The following is a 15,359-nucleotide window of genomic DNA, read 5'->3' on the forward strand; positions in this document are numbered from 1 at the left end:
GTCGCTGACACTCCTGTCATTCTTTTTATTATGAATGATTAAAATGGCTTTCAGGATGAATCTTAAACTATATTTTGGGGAAAATGTAGCTTTTTCTGTGATATAGTTGCAGTCATTGAAGTTTATCTGTGAACTTCTGAGGGAAAATGTTGTTGGACAGCACAGAATCATCCAAAATAAAACACGCTTACGACCAATAAAGAAATGGGAAACCCTTGTTTTATTGTTACACTGTATTCTGAGAACATATTTTACTATAAAATATTTATCTGAGAGTAAAACAGGATTAAATGTTTTTGTTTGGGAGTAAATGAGCCAGTATATTGATATAAATGTCGTAGGAGGTATTGTGTTTTAAAAGTACGCAGGAGAGAAACTTCCAACCACTTTGTAAATACAGCAACAAACACCTAACAAATTGTTTAAAAATTAAATCACAAGAATGAATAATAAATATTTGTGAAAATAATTCAAACAGCAGTAATCGAGGCAATGAATATCAAACATATAAGATATAGAAAGATTGTTTAAAGGAGCTGGAACAGACGTCAGCGTGTTCCCAGCATGACAGCTTTTGGCAGAGATGTTGAGAGGTGGGGCAAACTCAGACCTGGCATTGAAACAGCATCACAGGTAGAGTGGCCTTGCTTTTATAGAGAAAGCCGTAAAATCACTGAAATGCTCCAAACTGTTCCTTCACATTATCGTCAGTTCCTTAAACACGTTACGTCAACCATGCTCGCTCATAAGGAAGTACTACACCATCAGTTTGTGTAGCTGAAAGCTTGGCTGCAGAGAAACAGTCATTTACTTCCCTGCACCGTCTCCCTGCGTTGACCTTGATCGGCTTTGTCATTGAAGGATCTTCTTTGTGACGTACTGACAGAGGCAGAGAGGGCCGTTGCTGCAGTGATTCCTCCGGGAACGCTGGCGGTGGTATGACGATCCTGGCAGACTCTGGGACACCAGCAGCTTCACATAAGCAGCACTGTAGGTCATCAGAAGCTGGTAGGCTTTAACCTGCAAAATAGATCAACAAAGCAGAAAAAACAAAGTGAACTGGTTAAATAAAACCTGCTGAAAAACTGAAGAGAGTTTAGAGAGTCTAAAGATGCTCCCTGAGTAAATCAAGCAGCATGCTTTGACTTTTCTTGGAGTGCATTGGCTAGAAACCCTCACATGTATGGATACATTTATGATGATGTGTATTGAATACAATGAAATTAGTTCAGAAGCAGTTACTCCATAGTTGCATGAATCTAAATGCGGGTGTGACAAGCTTTATGCTGTGAAAGAGGAGGCTGGGGTGGAGGAGGGTAAGCTTTGCCAGCAGCTGCAGCAGCAGCATTAATGCAAGCTTAGATTAGTGAGAATTATTACCCAAACGCATCGCTGTGTTGAGAGAGAGAGCTGTGATTGGCTGTGGGAGCTGGGAAGTGATAATTGGGATAAGCTAGCCGTCAGCTGATCACAGCTGGACGTATGACTACTGTGTCCTGCATGAACTAATGCTAACTAGTGCAAAGCCAGTGGTGCTAAACTTATTAGGTCCTGTTTAACTGTTCAGTGATGCAGATATTTACAGTATTTGGCCAATCACATGGCAGCAAACAATGTTGCTCTAATTCAGTGGAGTGGAAACGAAAGAAACCTTGCAGCATCGTGTGTTTACCTGAGGAGATAGTGATTCATCAGGGATCAGACTGTAGCTGGTTGTGATTTTAGTATCCTCCCGCTGGCTGGATGAGGTACTGCAGCCAATCTCCTCATCTCCAAGCAGAGGCCTCTGTTCATCCAAATCCTGCTCCATATCTGACCCCCCAACCTCAGGGTTTATCTCTGTCACCAGGATAAGATGTGACATCGTCTTCTTCATTCTTTTCTGTCAAAAGGGTGACACCAATCAGATGATTTAAACCTCCTTCACAGTGCGTGAGTGAGTGCACGTCTGTTTGTATGAAGTCCACAAATAAATATCCTTCAAAAAGCAACTAGAATTATGTTTCTATTGATTTCAGCGAGGGCAAACATGGAAGCACAAAAATCAATGTAGCAGCAGGAGAACAAACACGGCGACAGCTGTACTTCACTCACTCACCTGGGTGTCTGTCATCCCAAAGCTGCGCTCGTCTAAAGTTTCAGTCAGCACTGTCAGACAGTGGGACATGTCCCAATACACAAAGTACAGCTGCAGACAGACACAGGGAGGAATACAGGGGCATGAGTATCTGTCAGAACAACTTACATTCATTGTGGTTTTGAATATCTGTTATAGTCTTAGCCCAGACCACATCACCACCCACATATGGGGCTTTAGAATAACACTTAAAGAGGCCGTTACCACTACTTTACATGATCAGTGGAGATGCACTTCAAAACAAGAAATGCATGGTGTGGATTTTCTTGCTTTATTTAAGTGGTCTTTACTTTTATTAGTAACCTACTTATTTTCTTATATTAAGAGTATACTTCTTAACAAAGGTGGAAAAAGAACATGACTGATGCACTCAAGTAAAAGTACAGTTGCTCTGCTTAAAGTGTATTGAAATAGAAGTGAAAAGTATTTCGTGTAAAGTTTACTTTAAGTTCTGAGGACTGAGTTGCTACTGAGTAAGCTCAGAGAAATATAACTGTTACTTACTGGCAAATAAAATAAGATAAAAACAAGAGAGTATATCTCCAACGAGGGTGTTCAGGTAAAGTCAGACCTCTACAATAAATTTAAATAAACAGAGAAAATTGACACACTCTTTGTTTCCAATGCAAAGCGTCTTCCCCTCTGGTTTATTTCACTCTCCACAGTCGTACCAAAGGTCCTGTTCACAACACATTCTGATTGGTTAGATGTCATGACTACCAGCCAATCAACATCCAAGCCTGGGTGCCACTGACACAGTCAGCATATTGTATCTCTTCCTGATTTCCTGCAGCTATGGTGTTGCTCAGTGCCATTTCTCATGCAGATGGACCTTGGGCTAAATTGTTTATTTTGATTTTTTGATCAGGCAATTTTACTTCAGCCACATTAATTACATTTTGCATGTCATGAGAAATGCATTTTGGTTCCAAATATGATTATCAGTCCAAAGAACTACTAATGACTGGTAACAGCCCTGAACAACCCAGGTTGACCCCAAACTCTTATAATTAAATAATAATTTCTTTTACTCTTATAATAAACAATAATTTCTTCAAAACTCATGATCTGCATGAAGTTATTTTCTAAACTTGCAGATACATATTTCTATAATTTTCCTAGCTGACTCTTAATAGGACTTTCATTAAGATAGACCTTATTGATCCATCAAGAAGAAGTTCAGTTAAAACTTCATGTTGAACAGGATTAACACACTCATGAGGCTGAAAAGGTTGCCTACATTGTAATGAACACTTTTTAATGAGGCATGTAGTGAAGAATAAAATCTTAGATTTGCATAGTTTACCAAAGTAATGGACGGCTAATGGTGGGATTTTTTTTTAAAAGCTCAAACCACAGTAAAAATGAATGCCACTCTAATTCACATCTAAATAACATAAGATGGCCAAATAGCTTCACATCGGCTGGTAAAACTGGTAAAAGACAAACAAATAATTACTATCAAAAGAAAAGTTTTTTTTAGCCTTGCTCTTTGTTTTGTTTTGTTGATGACATTTTGTTTTTTTTTAATCTTGCTCTGTCATCAACCACATTTTATTGAATCATAGTTATTTTTTGTCAGTCTCACTGTCATATGATCCTCATCATCCATCAACATGTTATTTTATCTCTGTGTTGTCCATCCACAACACCACAAAAATGCGAGAAAGAAAAACAAAAGTAACACTCTCTAACAGCTATGTATTAGCTAAAATAATACAATACTGCTGATTATAAAACGTCTACCTTCATGTTTCCCTTGCAGTTCTGCACCCAGTCAGCCACAGCCACCAGCAGCTTGTGTTTGATCAACCTCTCATTCACCTGGATCAACCGCACATCCAAGTTCATGTTGATCTGACACACAAACGGACAAAAAAAAACACTCTGAGTAATAACCTTTTCAGCATTCCTGTAAACTAATTTTACTGAGAAATTCTTCTACTTACATCCTTGTTGCTATAGTGGAGGATGAAGATGATGGTGGTGGTGATGAAGATGGTGACCATGCTGACAGAGAGGCAGAGGACCCAGTAGTCACTCACAGTGATGTAGACGTGGAGGGTGGAGAAGACAGCACACCAAATCACCATATACAGAATCTATTGGAGGGAGTAGAGGTTATGTTTACACTAATAGAAAGCAAAAACATGAAATATCCAGAGCTCATTAATTTATTAAAATTTTTGGTTAATTTCATAATAGGTGAAAGATATGTCATTCTCATACCAGTCAGTTTTTAGCTACAAAGCAGATCCTGTTTTTTTGCTCAGTTGAAAGACTCAAATCAAGGAAAGGGTCAGTAGCATAACTAATGAAACAAACTGGATTTTCATAAGATAATAAGCATCATAAGAGCTATTTTCCTGCTCTGTTGCTAAGCTAACTAGTATGTTCATTAAGCTCCACATCAAAGCAAAAGAAAACATGATATACTGTAGATACACTATATAGTGTGGATTTGGCCACACGTGTTAATTATTGAGTTCAGATGTTTAAATCGGACCTGTTGCCTGGCTGCATTCTGCCACCTGTGAAGTTTGGCGGTTTAGGCCACACCCTTTTGGGCAAGACAGACAATGCTACACTTCCAACTTTGTGGCAACAGTTTGGGGAAGGTCCTTTTCTACTCCAACAAGACTGTACCCAGTGCAAAAAGCAAGGACTAATAAGACATGGTTTGATGAGTTTGACTGGCCTGTACAGAGTCCTGACCTCAACCCCATTGAGCACCATTGGGATAAACTGGAGCAGGTTTTCTGGTCCAACATTAGTGCCTGACCTTATAAATGCTCTACAGAATAAATGGGCACAAATTTCCACAGAAACACTCTAAAATCTTTTTGAAAGCTTTCCAAAAAGACTGGATGCTCTTATAGCTGCAAAAGGGGACCAACTCCATTTTAAAGTACATGCATTTGAATACAATGTTAATACAGCCCCTGTCGGTGTAATGAACGAATACTTTTGTCCATATAGCATATGTTTGAAATTAACAAAATTCTCTAGACTACGGTAGCTGATTTAAAGGGGTCCTTGTGGGCATTTTTTAAATTTGCTAAGCTAACTAGTGTTGGCTTTGTCTACAGAGCGGTAGCCAGTTAGCTTAGCTCAGCATGAAGACTCAAAGACTTCCAGCATGGCTCTTTAAAGTTAACAAAATTCACTTATTTTTAATTAGTTGACTTAAGAATTACTAGCAGACATTTTCATGCCATTTGAAAGCACAAAGCTTGCCTTTCTACCCCCAAACTGCTGTGCTAATTAGCATTTAGCTACAGAGCAGGATTTCTGTTAGCTTAGATTTCCATACAGACTGAAGATGAGGGCTTGCAGCTAAAACTTACCAGCACCTATGTTAAATTCAGTTATTCTTTATATTTTTATTATCCTGAGCCTTTTGGACTTATGTTAGAACTTGTTTGATTATGCATTTTGGACTCAAGAAGTGAGTTTTGGTTCTTGTATTTGGTCTAAAAAAATACCTTTTGTTTTTCTGCAACTGGGTTCTTCTTCCTTATCTTGACTTGTGACTGGCATAGTTTTAAAGACTAGGCTGTCTGTGTCTTGCAATGTGTCTTGCGCATTTTATGCGATGTAATTACAGTGCCCTTTAGAAGCAAAACCAAAAATAGTCTGAAGCATAAAGAGATGAAAGGAAAGGCGTGAGAGTTAAACCTGAAGACGTATGGGACAGAGGGTAATTAACTGGGGAGAAGAGCGGGATGATCATACCGGAGCAAAAATAAAGTGAAAGAGGGCCGAGTGGAAAACCATGAATCTCCTGACTGAAGGAGCATCCAGAGCTTTCCTCAGAGGAATCTCCAGGTCTCTGACTGGAATCTAGAAAAACAAAACCCTATTTTAACAAAAATTGTGATAAAAATGTAAAGAAACGTTCAGTGCCACAGCGTGTTGTTTAAACATGTTGGTGTGTCTGCTGACCTCGAAGCCATCATCCTCTAGTTTTGCCCGGCACAAGGACAGATCAAAACTGGGGTTTAGCGTTGAAGAGGTCGGCAATGCAAGAACACAACGACCTGAGAGAGAGGGAGAGATAGAGATCAGTTCAGGATAAATGTTGGCAATAGGCAGTCTTTCATCTGTCCAAATACTGTCATAGGATCTGAGAAAATAGCAGAGAAATAACAGAGAAATATTATCAAGGTATTCACATGAAGATTAAAGCAGAACCACTGCGTGTTTATAAGAATTTATAAGGTTTGCAATGAAAAATAAAGTAACAAAGCAAACCAGGTCAACTGTTATCAGTCTGATCTGAGGTGAGCTGGCCTGCTCAACCTCAGACTATGCAGACAAATAACTTGCAAAACTTTACTTTTAATGATTTTTTCATATCACAGAACTTTGTTTTCAGGTTTATCAGAGGGAATCTTCACAAAACAACCAAATATACTTGATTAACTGATGTACATATTCTTTACGTCCTGGATTTACAGTACTCTATTCTTGAATTTACAGGGGAAAAAAGGAAGAATGCAGTCAAGTTGTTCTTCTTTCACATTTTTATGTCTTTTTCTTTGGCATCTGAAGCATGTGAGACTGATTTTATGGTAACTATACCATGATAACCCTATCCCAGTACTGAAGATGCCCCGGTTGAGAAATCTGAGGCAAGGAAAGGTAAAAGGGGAGAGCTTTCTGGGGCCCTGCAAAATGGGGGCCTATGCAGCAGAATCATGGTCCATTGTAAAGTTAACCTGTGATAATCATATTTATATCTAACCTGAATAATAACCACTCCGATCAAAGCAACAAAAAAAATGTTTTTTAAATGTATTTATGCTGTAGTACAATACAGCCTTTTTCATAATGAGACCCTTTTTTCTTAAAACAGAATGACCCTTTTAATGTTAAAAATGTGGATGGACACTAAACTAACTGAACTAAACCATTTGGAAAGTAATATCAGGCTTCATTTCTAAGACATGATGTGCACAATTGTTAAGGTGCCAGAAAATAAAGCAGAAAAACACTGGGACAACTATAATAGAAAAGAATTGAGTATTGAAAGTCGCAAAAAATGTTACAGTGGCAAAAAGAAATGGGAACAATGGGAAATTAGTGGCAAAGCATGGAAAAAAAATGCAAAAATGGGCTGAAAGTGGCAAAAAAAATAGCTTAATTGGTTTAAGTGGCAAAAATGGGCAAAAAGTGGAAATTAGGGGGAAAGTGGCAAAAAGGGAAAAAAATGAGCAAAATCTGGTTAAAAGTAGAAAATTAAGGAGCAAGATTTGGCAAAAATGGGTGAAATTGAAAAAAAAGTCATTTTTTTTAAAAAGGGACAAAATTGGTTAAAAGTGGCAAATACAGGAAGAAATTGTGAAAATTGCAAAATTAGGTCAAAATTGTTCAAAAAAAAAAAAAAAAGTAGCAAAGGCACCCTTTATAAACCAAAGTTGGTTGAAGAAAATATAAAAAAGGGCAACTATGGGTTGAAAATGGAGAAAAATGTGAAAAATTGCAAAAATGGGTCAACATTTGATAAATAAGTGGAGGCAAAAATGGGTTGAAAGTAGCAAATGAAGCAACTAAAGTGGCAAAAAAAAGGCTAAATTTGGTGAAAAGTGGTAAAAAGGGAAAACTGATTAAATGCAGCAAATTAAGGAGTTAAAAGTGGCAAGAAATCAGTCAAAAATTGGTGTAAAAAGGTGTAACTGGTTAAAAAGTGGCACAAACAAATAATCCCACAACAGACCCAATAATAGTTTGACACTGTTTTTAGCTCCAAAATGAGGCGACTGTTAGCTAAAACACCAGCACCAATGCTACTGATTCAGCACACATGTATTTACATCATCAATAAACTGGGGAAGGCCCATTTCTCTTGGTTTTTCAGGGGCCCTGTCAACTCTGTGGGCAAGCCTGATCTGAGTTATTTATAAAAGGGCACTTAATACAATTGAATCAAGGTTAAAGTGATCATCAAAAATACAATGTAGTAAAATGCTTTAATAACACTTCTCTTATTTAAGAATTTGGACATTGGCTGGATTGATGAATATATTTTCTGGCTTGTTATCACGCCCAGACATCAAAGTGCTAATTTTGCTAATATGAAAGTCTTTCTAATGTCATGAGGGTCCACTGTAGCAGGAAATATATAGGTAAACACAACATATCTGACCTGGTATCTACATAAATCTCATTCTCATTCTCATTCCTCCTACATAGACAATAATAGAAAAGCATTTACCATTGGACCATTTGGGTCTGATTTGAGTATCCACCTCATCCTCCTCCAACAGATGACCTCCACCATTCTTCTCCGCCATCATCTGAGATGAAACCACATCCTAAAGTGGGTAGAGCAACAGCAACAATGAACAATTCTACTAACACTGAGCTACTGTCTTAATGTAAGGTTCAGAAGTCAGAAACAATCACTATAGTAAGACTCTTGAAAAAGAAGAAGTAATTTCCTGCAGATTTCTCTCACTTACAACGTCCTGAAATCTCAGAATGAAACAGGATGTTCACTGAGTCATACGCTGCTTTATCTGCAGCTACTTAAGAAACTCCAGAAATCATGAAACATGAACAAAAGTCAGCAGTTTGATGTTGGTTAAATGCTAGTGCAAAAGTTTATACTGGAAATAAAGAGCTAATTAGTTAGCTCTAGCAATACAGTGGACAATCAGTCAGTTTGCTAAGGTTAGCTTAAAGTATGTGATACACAGATGTTCGTGCTTACCTTAAAGTAATGGAAAACCAGCTAAAGTCAGCAAGATGTAACAGCCGATATAGTTTACCATAATGATAAAAATGATAGCTAAAGTCTTGCTGACAAATTAACTACAAATTAGCTTAAGTTAAAAGTCAGTAAAAGAACTATAGCTCCAAACAGCAAACATGGTAGACAATTAAAAGACAGCTTAAATTTGTCATGATCTCTGTTCTGATTTCTGTTGTTTTTACTGTTTATTCTGTGTAGTTCAGTTTATTTAGTGTTTAGTTCATGATCCCTTGTGCTCCATGTTTAGTTACTTCCTGTGTTTCATGTTTAGCTTTACTGCTTGTGTTTCATGTTTAGTTGATTATTGTCATGATGTTTTATCGTTTCTGTATAGTTCTAGTGTGTTTGTAAATCCTTGTGCCTCCCTGTGCTTGAATTTCCCTCCTTGTGTTTGGTTCTTCGTAGCCTCCTGTGTTTTCAGTGTTTCCTTTGTTTAGCTTCTAGTGTACAGTTTTGAGTCTTTGTGTGCTTCTTGTGTACGGTAGTGTTCCATGTTTCCTGTTTTATTTTGTAGTTGCCTTCCCTTGTGTTTGATTCCAGTTTTGCTTCCTGCTTCAGTTTCCCTCCTCTGTGATTACCCTCACTAGTTTCGCCTGTGTCTCGTTATCCACACCTGTTTCTCCTTGTGCAATCACTCCCTGTGTATTAAGTTCTGTGTTTCTCCCTGTCCTTTGTCAGTTCATCAGATGTCTTCCCTGTTGTTACTCCCCGCACCTTTCCTCGTGCTCCTTGTGGATTTTGCTTTGGTTTTTGGACCTTGGGTTTTGATTCCAGTGATTTATTTTGCAGTAAGTTCTTTTGTTTGTTTAATTAAATCCTTTTTGAGTTTATCTGCATTTTGGGACCTCCTTTTGAGTTTTTCCTACAAATCTGACAAACAGGCAGGTATATAAGGCAGGTAGCTAGCTTAGAATGAAGAACTAGGCAAACATTTGACATAGCTCAAACACATTCATAACCCATAAAATACTGATGCTAAAAGAAGGGTAACAGCTGTCTCCTTATACCATTAGAGATACGAAGAGAGAATGTTAATTACATGAAAGAGCTCAAAGTGGTTTGTCAAGCACATTTGACCACAGCAGCCTTATTAACCCTGACTAATCCATTATATCTCTGTACACATCCATGATGAATGGCACCAATGAAGAGAAGGCCTTTTATTCCCAGTCATGTAAGGGTTTACAGCTACATTCCTATCTGATCAGCAACAGCTAAATGCGTCAAGCTTGAAGAAGCAAAGCATTCACGCCAGATGACTGTGATCTATTCCTGTATAGGCATTCAGATAAGTCACAGCTTTTATCACTGATAAACAATCCCTGATTATTTCAGGCGACTGTAAGAAGGGGATAAGACGTACAGACACACAGCCCAACCAGAGCACTTCTGCTTTCAGATGAAAGTAGTCAGATCCTTTACTAAAGACAAGAAAAGCCAGATGAATGATGCAATAATGGCATTTAGAAGAAGCAGGAAGCAACGGGATCTGGCTCTAGCCCACACCCCACCACACTCTTTTTAGAATAAATGCTCATTACATACATATCTCAATTATGCAACGACTTTTAGAGCAGCTGAGAGATCCATAGAGTGCCTATCAATGTATTTACCAACTTGGATGCTTACCCTTTTATTGATGTTATAAATCAATCTTGGTCAATATAATTTAGCTTTTTTAACAAAAAAATACAAAAAACTCTCGAATGTCAAACTCAAAAAAAAAACATATTTTTTTTTACCAAGTAATGTCAATTGAATAGAAATGTGTGAGTTTAAAAAAAGTAATCGCATAAACACTCACCTCCTTTAAAGTGACCTAATTCAACTGAGCTCCAGCATATTGGTTCTAGTAATCTTACAGTGAAATGCAGATTACCTGAGTGCAGGGAATGTGTCTCAAATAAAGCATAAAAACACCTGTGTCTGGAGGGTCCGTCACTGGTTAATCAGTATTCCTGACTACCATTGCACCATGAAGACAAAAGAACACTCCAAAAAAACTCAGAGAAAAAGTTATTGAAAATCAGACGTCAGAGGACGTCAGCTGTAAGTCAGAATTCTACATCTGTTTTCAAGAAGTCAAATCTATGAAACTATATTTATGCAGGATACTACATTGATATGAGGAAAGTGTTTACAGATTCATGCCAGCTTTCACTCTGAAGACATAGAGCTGATCTGTCTGCTTTCACAGGTCATCACTCCCCAACTAAGCAGATTCCCTTTAAGGATTTAGATGTACATTTCTCAGGCCCTTAGAGCGGCCTTTATACTTGAACTCCTTTTATAATAAAATGTCCAGAATGTCACATTTTATCTCTGCGGCGTAGCTCAGTCTGTTCATGGTAGATAAGAGGCCACTTTAGTCGTGACATTGCACTTCAACAGGGACCCTCCAAAGACCACTTCCTGTGATCCTTTCAGCTGCTCACAGTCCACAACAGGAAGAAAAAAAAGATAAAACTAAAAGAAATGGTGCTCAGAGACAGAGGCAGCTCTCTGTAGAGGTCTTTCTTCCTCACTGTGGTGGAGCCACATTTCACCACTCAAGTGTGAAAACTCAACTGCAGCTGTAATTTTTAACCCTTACTCAGCCTCACTTCTGTTGCCACTCCTCTCTATATTTAATCTACCGTCTTATTTTCACTTCCTGGTGTGTTAATGAAGTCAAACTGACACTGAGCCAAGCTATCATTTCTGCTTATGCCTCTTTTACACCTGCTGAAGCAGAGACAAATGTATGATACTGATCACAAAATACACTGGTACTTTTTCAAAGCGGAAATTGCATGGTTAATAAAAGCTAAACATGCAAACTATTATCTGTAAGATGCATCCTGTCTATTTTCATTCTCCTGTATTATGATGCAAACTTTAAAAAAAATCACCCTTATGTATTTATTCTGCAGGTTGATACCTGAGCAAGGTAATTCCTGCAAAAATATCAACTACTTTTATCTAAATTAACACTAAAATGAAGCTGATTTGGTACATTTATGAAGTGTGAATATTGGATATAGCAGCAATGTTACATTTCTTGTTTTTTTATGTACCTGTAACTTAATTTGATCATAGTGAATCCCTTAAAACCAAACAAACCTTTATCAAACACATCTTACCTGCATGTTAGATGAAAGTCCATCTTGCCAACAAAGGTGTGATGATTATATTCCCTTCTTTCTCATCTCTCCTCTTGTATATGTCTCCAGAAAACATCCAAGTATGAGGTTTAAGGTTCTTTGAATGAAGTGCTGCTGGGTTGTACTACACTCACAGACTGATGCTGTATCTTGCTTTTAACACTCAAATGAGACCCAGCAGAGTTTCCCTCCTACTTATCTTTCTTTTGGTTTCTCTCTCTCTTTTCTCTCTTTCTTTTTGTGAGCGTGTGACTCGGATCAGCCGGCCCCATGACTGCAGGAATGTAGTCTGTGGTTCTCAGCTCACACAACACTAGAAAGAGCATGTTTGATTAGCTCAACCATTTTCTTAATACTGCATGTCAAGGCTGATTAAACCGGCGTATTTTCATCTTAATTAAAAGCTGCAGTTTGTAATTTTTCAAGCTTTAAAGCCCAGCTTCTTGTAATAAAAATATTTCATGATGCAAATAAAGTAACTGGCTTTTGTGTTTATTTTCATGGCAATATATTGAACTTTCTGCAGCACTATTTGTCACACATTAACTCTTGACTTTGGGGACTTTTGTGGGGAGGTCAAAGAAAGGACACGAAATGCCTCACACACTTAATATTTTCAGCAGGACTGAACTCTAAATGCCCGCAACAGGTCTTACAGAGATACAGTAAGAAAAAATAGTAGTTTTTTTTAGTTATTTTATCAGTTAAGTATTGGGGCCGTCTACATCTGAACTGACCAAGATGTAGAGAGAGAAGTAGGGGAAATAACAACAAAATACCCTTTTATTGATTTTATAAATCAACCATGGTCAATATAAAAACCTCCTTAATATCAAAGTGAAAACCGATTTCTACAAAGTAATGTCAATTAGATAAAAATATGTGATGTAAAATAAGTGACTGCATAAATATTCACCCCCTTCGAGTCACTATTTATTGGATGCACCTTTGGGTGCAGTCTCAACACTGAGTGCAGTTGCACAGCGACCTGGTGTGAACAGTCCTTTCAAATCCAGCCACAAATTTTTTATTGGACTGAGGTCTGGGCTTTGGCTCTACACTTTGGGTCATTGTCCTGCTGGAAAATAAATCTTCTCCCAAGCCGTAGTTCTCTTGCAGACTGAATAAAATTGTCCACCAGGATTTCCCCGTATTTTGCTGCATTCATTTTACCCTCTACCTCTGCAAGCCTTCCAGGGCCAGCTGCTGAGAAGCATCCCCACAGCATGATGCTGCTCATCTGACCAAAGAGCTTTCTTCCTCTTGACCATGGAGTCTCCCACATGCCTTTTGGTGAACTCTAGTCGAGATTTAATACATTTTATTCAACAGTGACTTTCTCTTTGCCACACTCCCCTGCTTTGACTGGTGAAGAACCCAGGCAACAGTTGTTGTATGCAGAGTCTCACCCATCTCAGCTGCTGAAGCCTGTAACTCCTTAAGAGTAGTCGTAGGTGTATTGGCCTCTCTCACTTGTCTGCTTCTTGCGTGGTCACTCAGTTTGTGAGGACGGCCTGATCTAGGCAGCTTTACAGATGTGCTATATTCCTTCAATTGGGGATGTTCGGTGCCTTGGAATAGTTTGATATTGAGCACTTCTGTGTGTTTTTATTACAAAGGTGTAAAACTCATTCTTAGAATCCAAGTTATGAAATGATTGTGATCTTGAAAAAACTGTTGCACTCTAAGTGTCTGCACGTTGGGGGTTCAATGCATGCGGTTGGCTCTTTTCCCCTTCTTTCTAATGAGCTTTCTTTTTTCCCTGTCCCTGCTCCTCAGACAACCTGAACTGCCATAAGAGACGTAAAGGCAGAAAGAGAAGTTGAGACATGGGGTCATGGACTGAGGTTAAATAACTCTTTGATGGTATTTGCTTAATCACATTACTGTATGACTTGTTTAAATCTTTAGTCCTAGCCAAGAAACCAAAGTTGAATATATAAGAAGTTGCATTGTAGGAGTGTGCACATGAGGAGAAAATACTGCAGTGTTTCCCCACTCATAGGACATACTTAGCCTTAGTAAGAGAGGTGGACAAGAACCCAGTGGTCACTCTGACTGAGCTCCAGAGATCCTCTATGGAGATGGGGAAAAGTTTCAGAAGGACAACCATCACTGCAGCCCTCCAAGGATCTTTATGGCAGAGTGGCAAGAGGGAAGCCTCTCCTCAGTGCAAAACACATGAAAGCTGGCTTGGAGTTTGCAAAAAAGCGCCTGAAGGACTCTGAGACTGTGGGAAACAAGAATCTCTGGTCTAAAGAAATCAGGACTGAACTGTTTGGCCTCAGTTCTAAATGTCATGTCTGGCAGATTCCAGGTACTGCCTGATACCATACCAACAGAGAAGCTTGGTGGTGGCAGCATCATGCTGTGGGGTTGTTTTTTTTTTTTTTAGCAGCAGAGACTGGGAGGCTGGTCGGGGTTGAGGGAAATGTAGTGAAGCACAGAGATATCCTTAATGAAAACCTGTTCCACAGGACCTCAAACTGGGCTGAAGGTTCACCTTCTAACATGACAATGACCCCCAGCACAAGCCAAAACAAGGGGATACTTAGGGACAACTCTGTGTATGTCCCGGAGAGGCCTGACTTGAACCCTATTGATCACCTCTGGAGAGATCTGAAAATGGCTGTTCACATCTGACCTGACTGAGCTTGAGAGAATTTGCAGAGAAGAGAGGCAGAAAATCCTCGAGTCCAGGTGTGCATGTCAAAGTGATGTCATATTCAAAAGACTCAAGGCTGTAAATGCTGCCAAAGGTGCCTCAACAAAGTACAGTGTAAAGGGTCCGATACTTATGTCAATGGGATATTTCAGCTTTGTTGCTTTTTAATACATATGCAAAGAAAATCAAAAATTCTGTTTTCACTTGGTCATGATCAGATACTGAGTGTAGATTAAAAAGAAAAATCAATGATACGATCGTAGCAACATGTGACTGAAAAAAGTGAACGGGGTCTGAATACTGTTTGAATGCACCGTGTAACTGCAGGGTTTCCTCTAGAATACCGGCTGGTGTGCATGTAAAATCTTTTTAAGTAAAATTGTACCCCCTTGTGGATAAAAGTTGTTAGTGGCATTAAAAAGAGTATAAAGTAAGAACGGTAAAAAGAATAAAGACAATAAAAGAAAATTCATTTATTTAATAGCCTCAATAAAAAAAACACTCTATTTGTTATGTATCTGCTGATAGCATGTACTGTATCTCTTTTAACAACATTAGGCTGTTTAATCAGTATTGAAATTAATTTGATATCAAGCTGATATACCACCTTATAGACAGGAAATGAGTGCAGCAATTTTTAAAACATGCTACTCTGTC

The 15,359-nt window shown here is 38.5% G+C and overlaps 1 protein-coding gene across 1 annotated transcript; it reads right to left on the reverse strand.

Annotated features, from left to right (window-relative positions):
* Nucleotides 1-202: 202 nt before the first annotated feature.
* Nucleotides 203-12,249, reverse strand: LOC121523276 (transmembrane protein 268). The gene is made up of 9 exons (XM_041808084.1): nt 12,017-12,249; nt 8,355-8,454; nt 6,083-6,177; nt 5,873-5,980; nt 4,087-4,239; nt 3,884-3,994; nt 2,099-2,188; nt 1,673-1,882; nt 203-1,020 (listed from the first exon to the last, which is right to left on the reverse strand). Exons 1-9 carry the CDS (start codon nt 12,020-12,022, stop codon nt 853-855), a joined length of 1,041 nt encoding a protein of 346 aa, XP_041664018.1. The 5' UTR covers nt 12,023-12,249; the 3' UTR covers nt 203-852.
* Nucleotides 12,250-15,359: the final 3,110 nt, after the last annotated feature.

Source organism: Cheilinus undulatus, linkage group 16 (genome assembly GCF_018320785.1).
Source record: "Cheilinus undulatus linkage group 16, ASM1832078v1, whole genome shotgun sequence".
In the NCBI taxonomy this organism is placed as follows: domain Eukaryota; kingdom Metazoa; phylum Chordata; class Actinopteri; order Labriformes; family Labridae; genus Cheilinus; species Cheilinus undulatus.

What these genes read in the sequence shown, in the direction of transcription:
- LOC121523276 (XM_041808084.1), bottom strand. An exon ending in ACTGCAAGGGAAACATGAAG is followed by an intron (nt 2,189 to 3,883) that starts GTAGACGTTTTA and finishes GTCTGTCTGCAG; the next exon opens with CTGTACTTTGTGTATTGGGA. An exon ending in ATGAATCACTATCTCCTCAG is followed by an intron (nt 1,021 to 1,672) that starts GTAAACACACGA and finishes TCTATTTTGCAG; the next exon opens with GTTAAAGCCTACCAGCTTCT.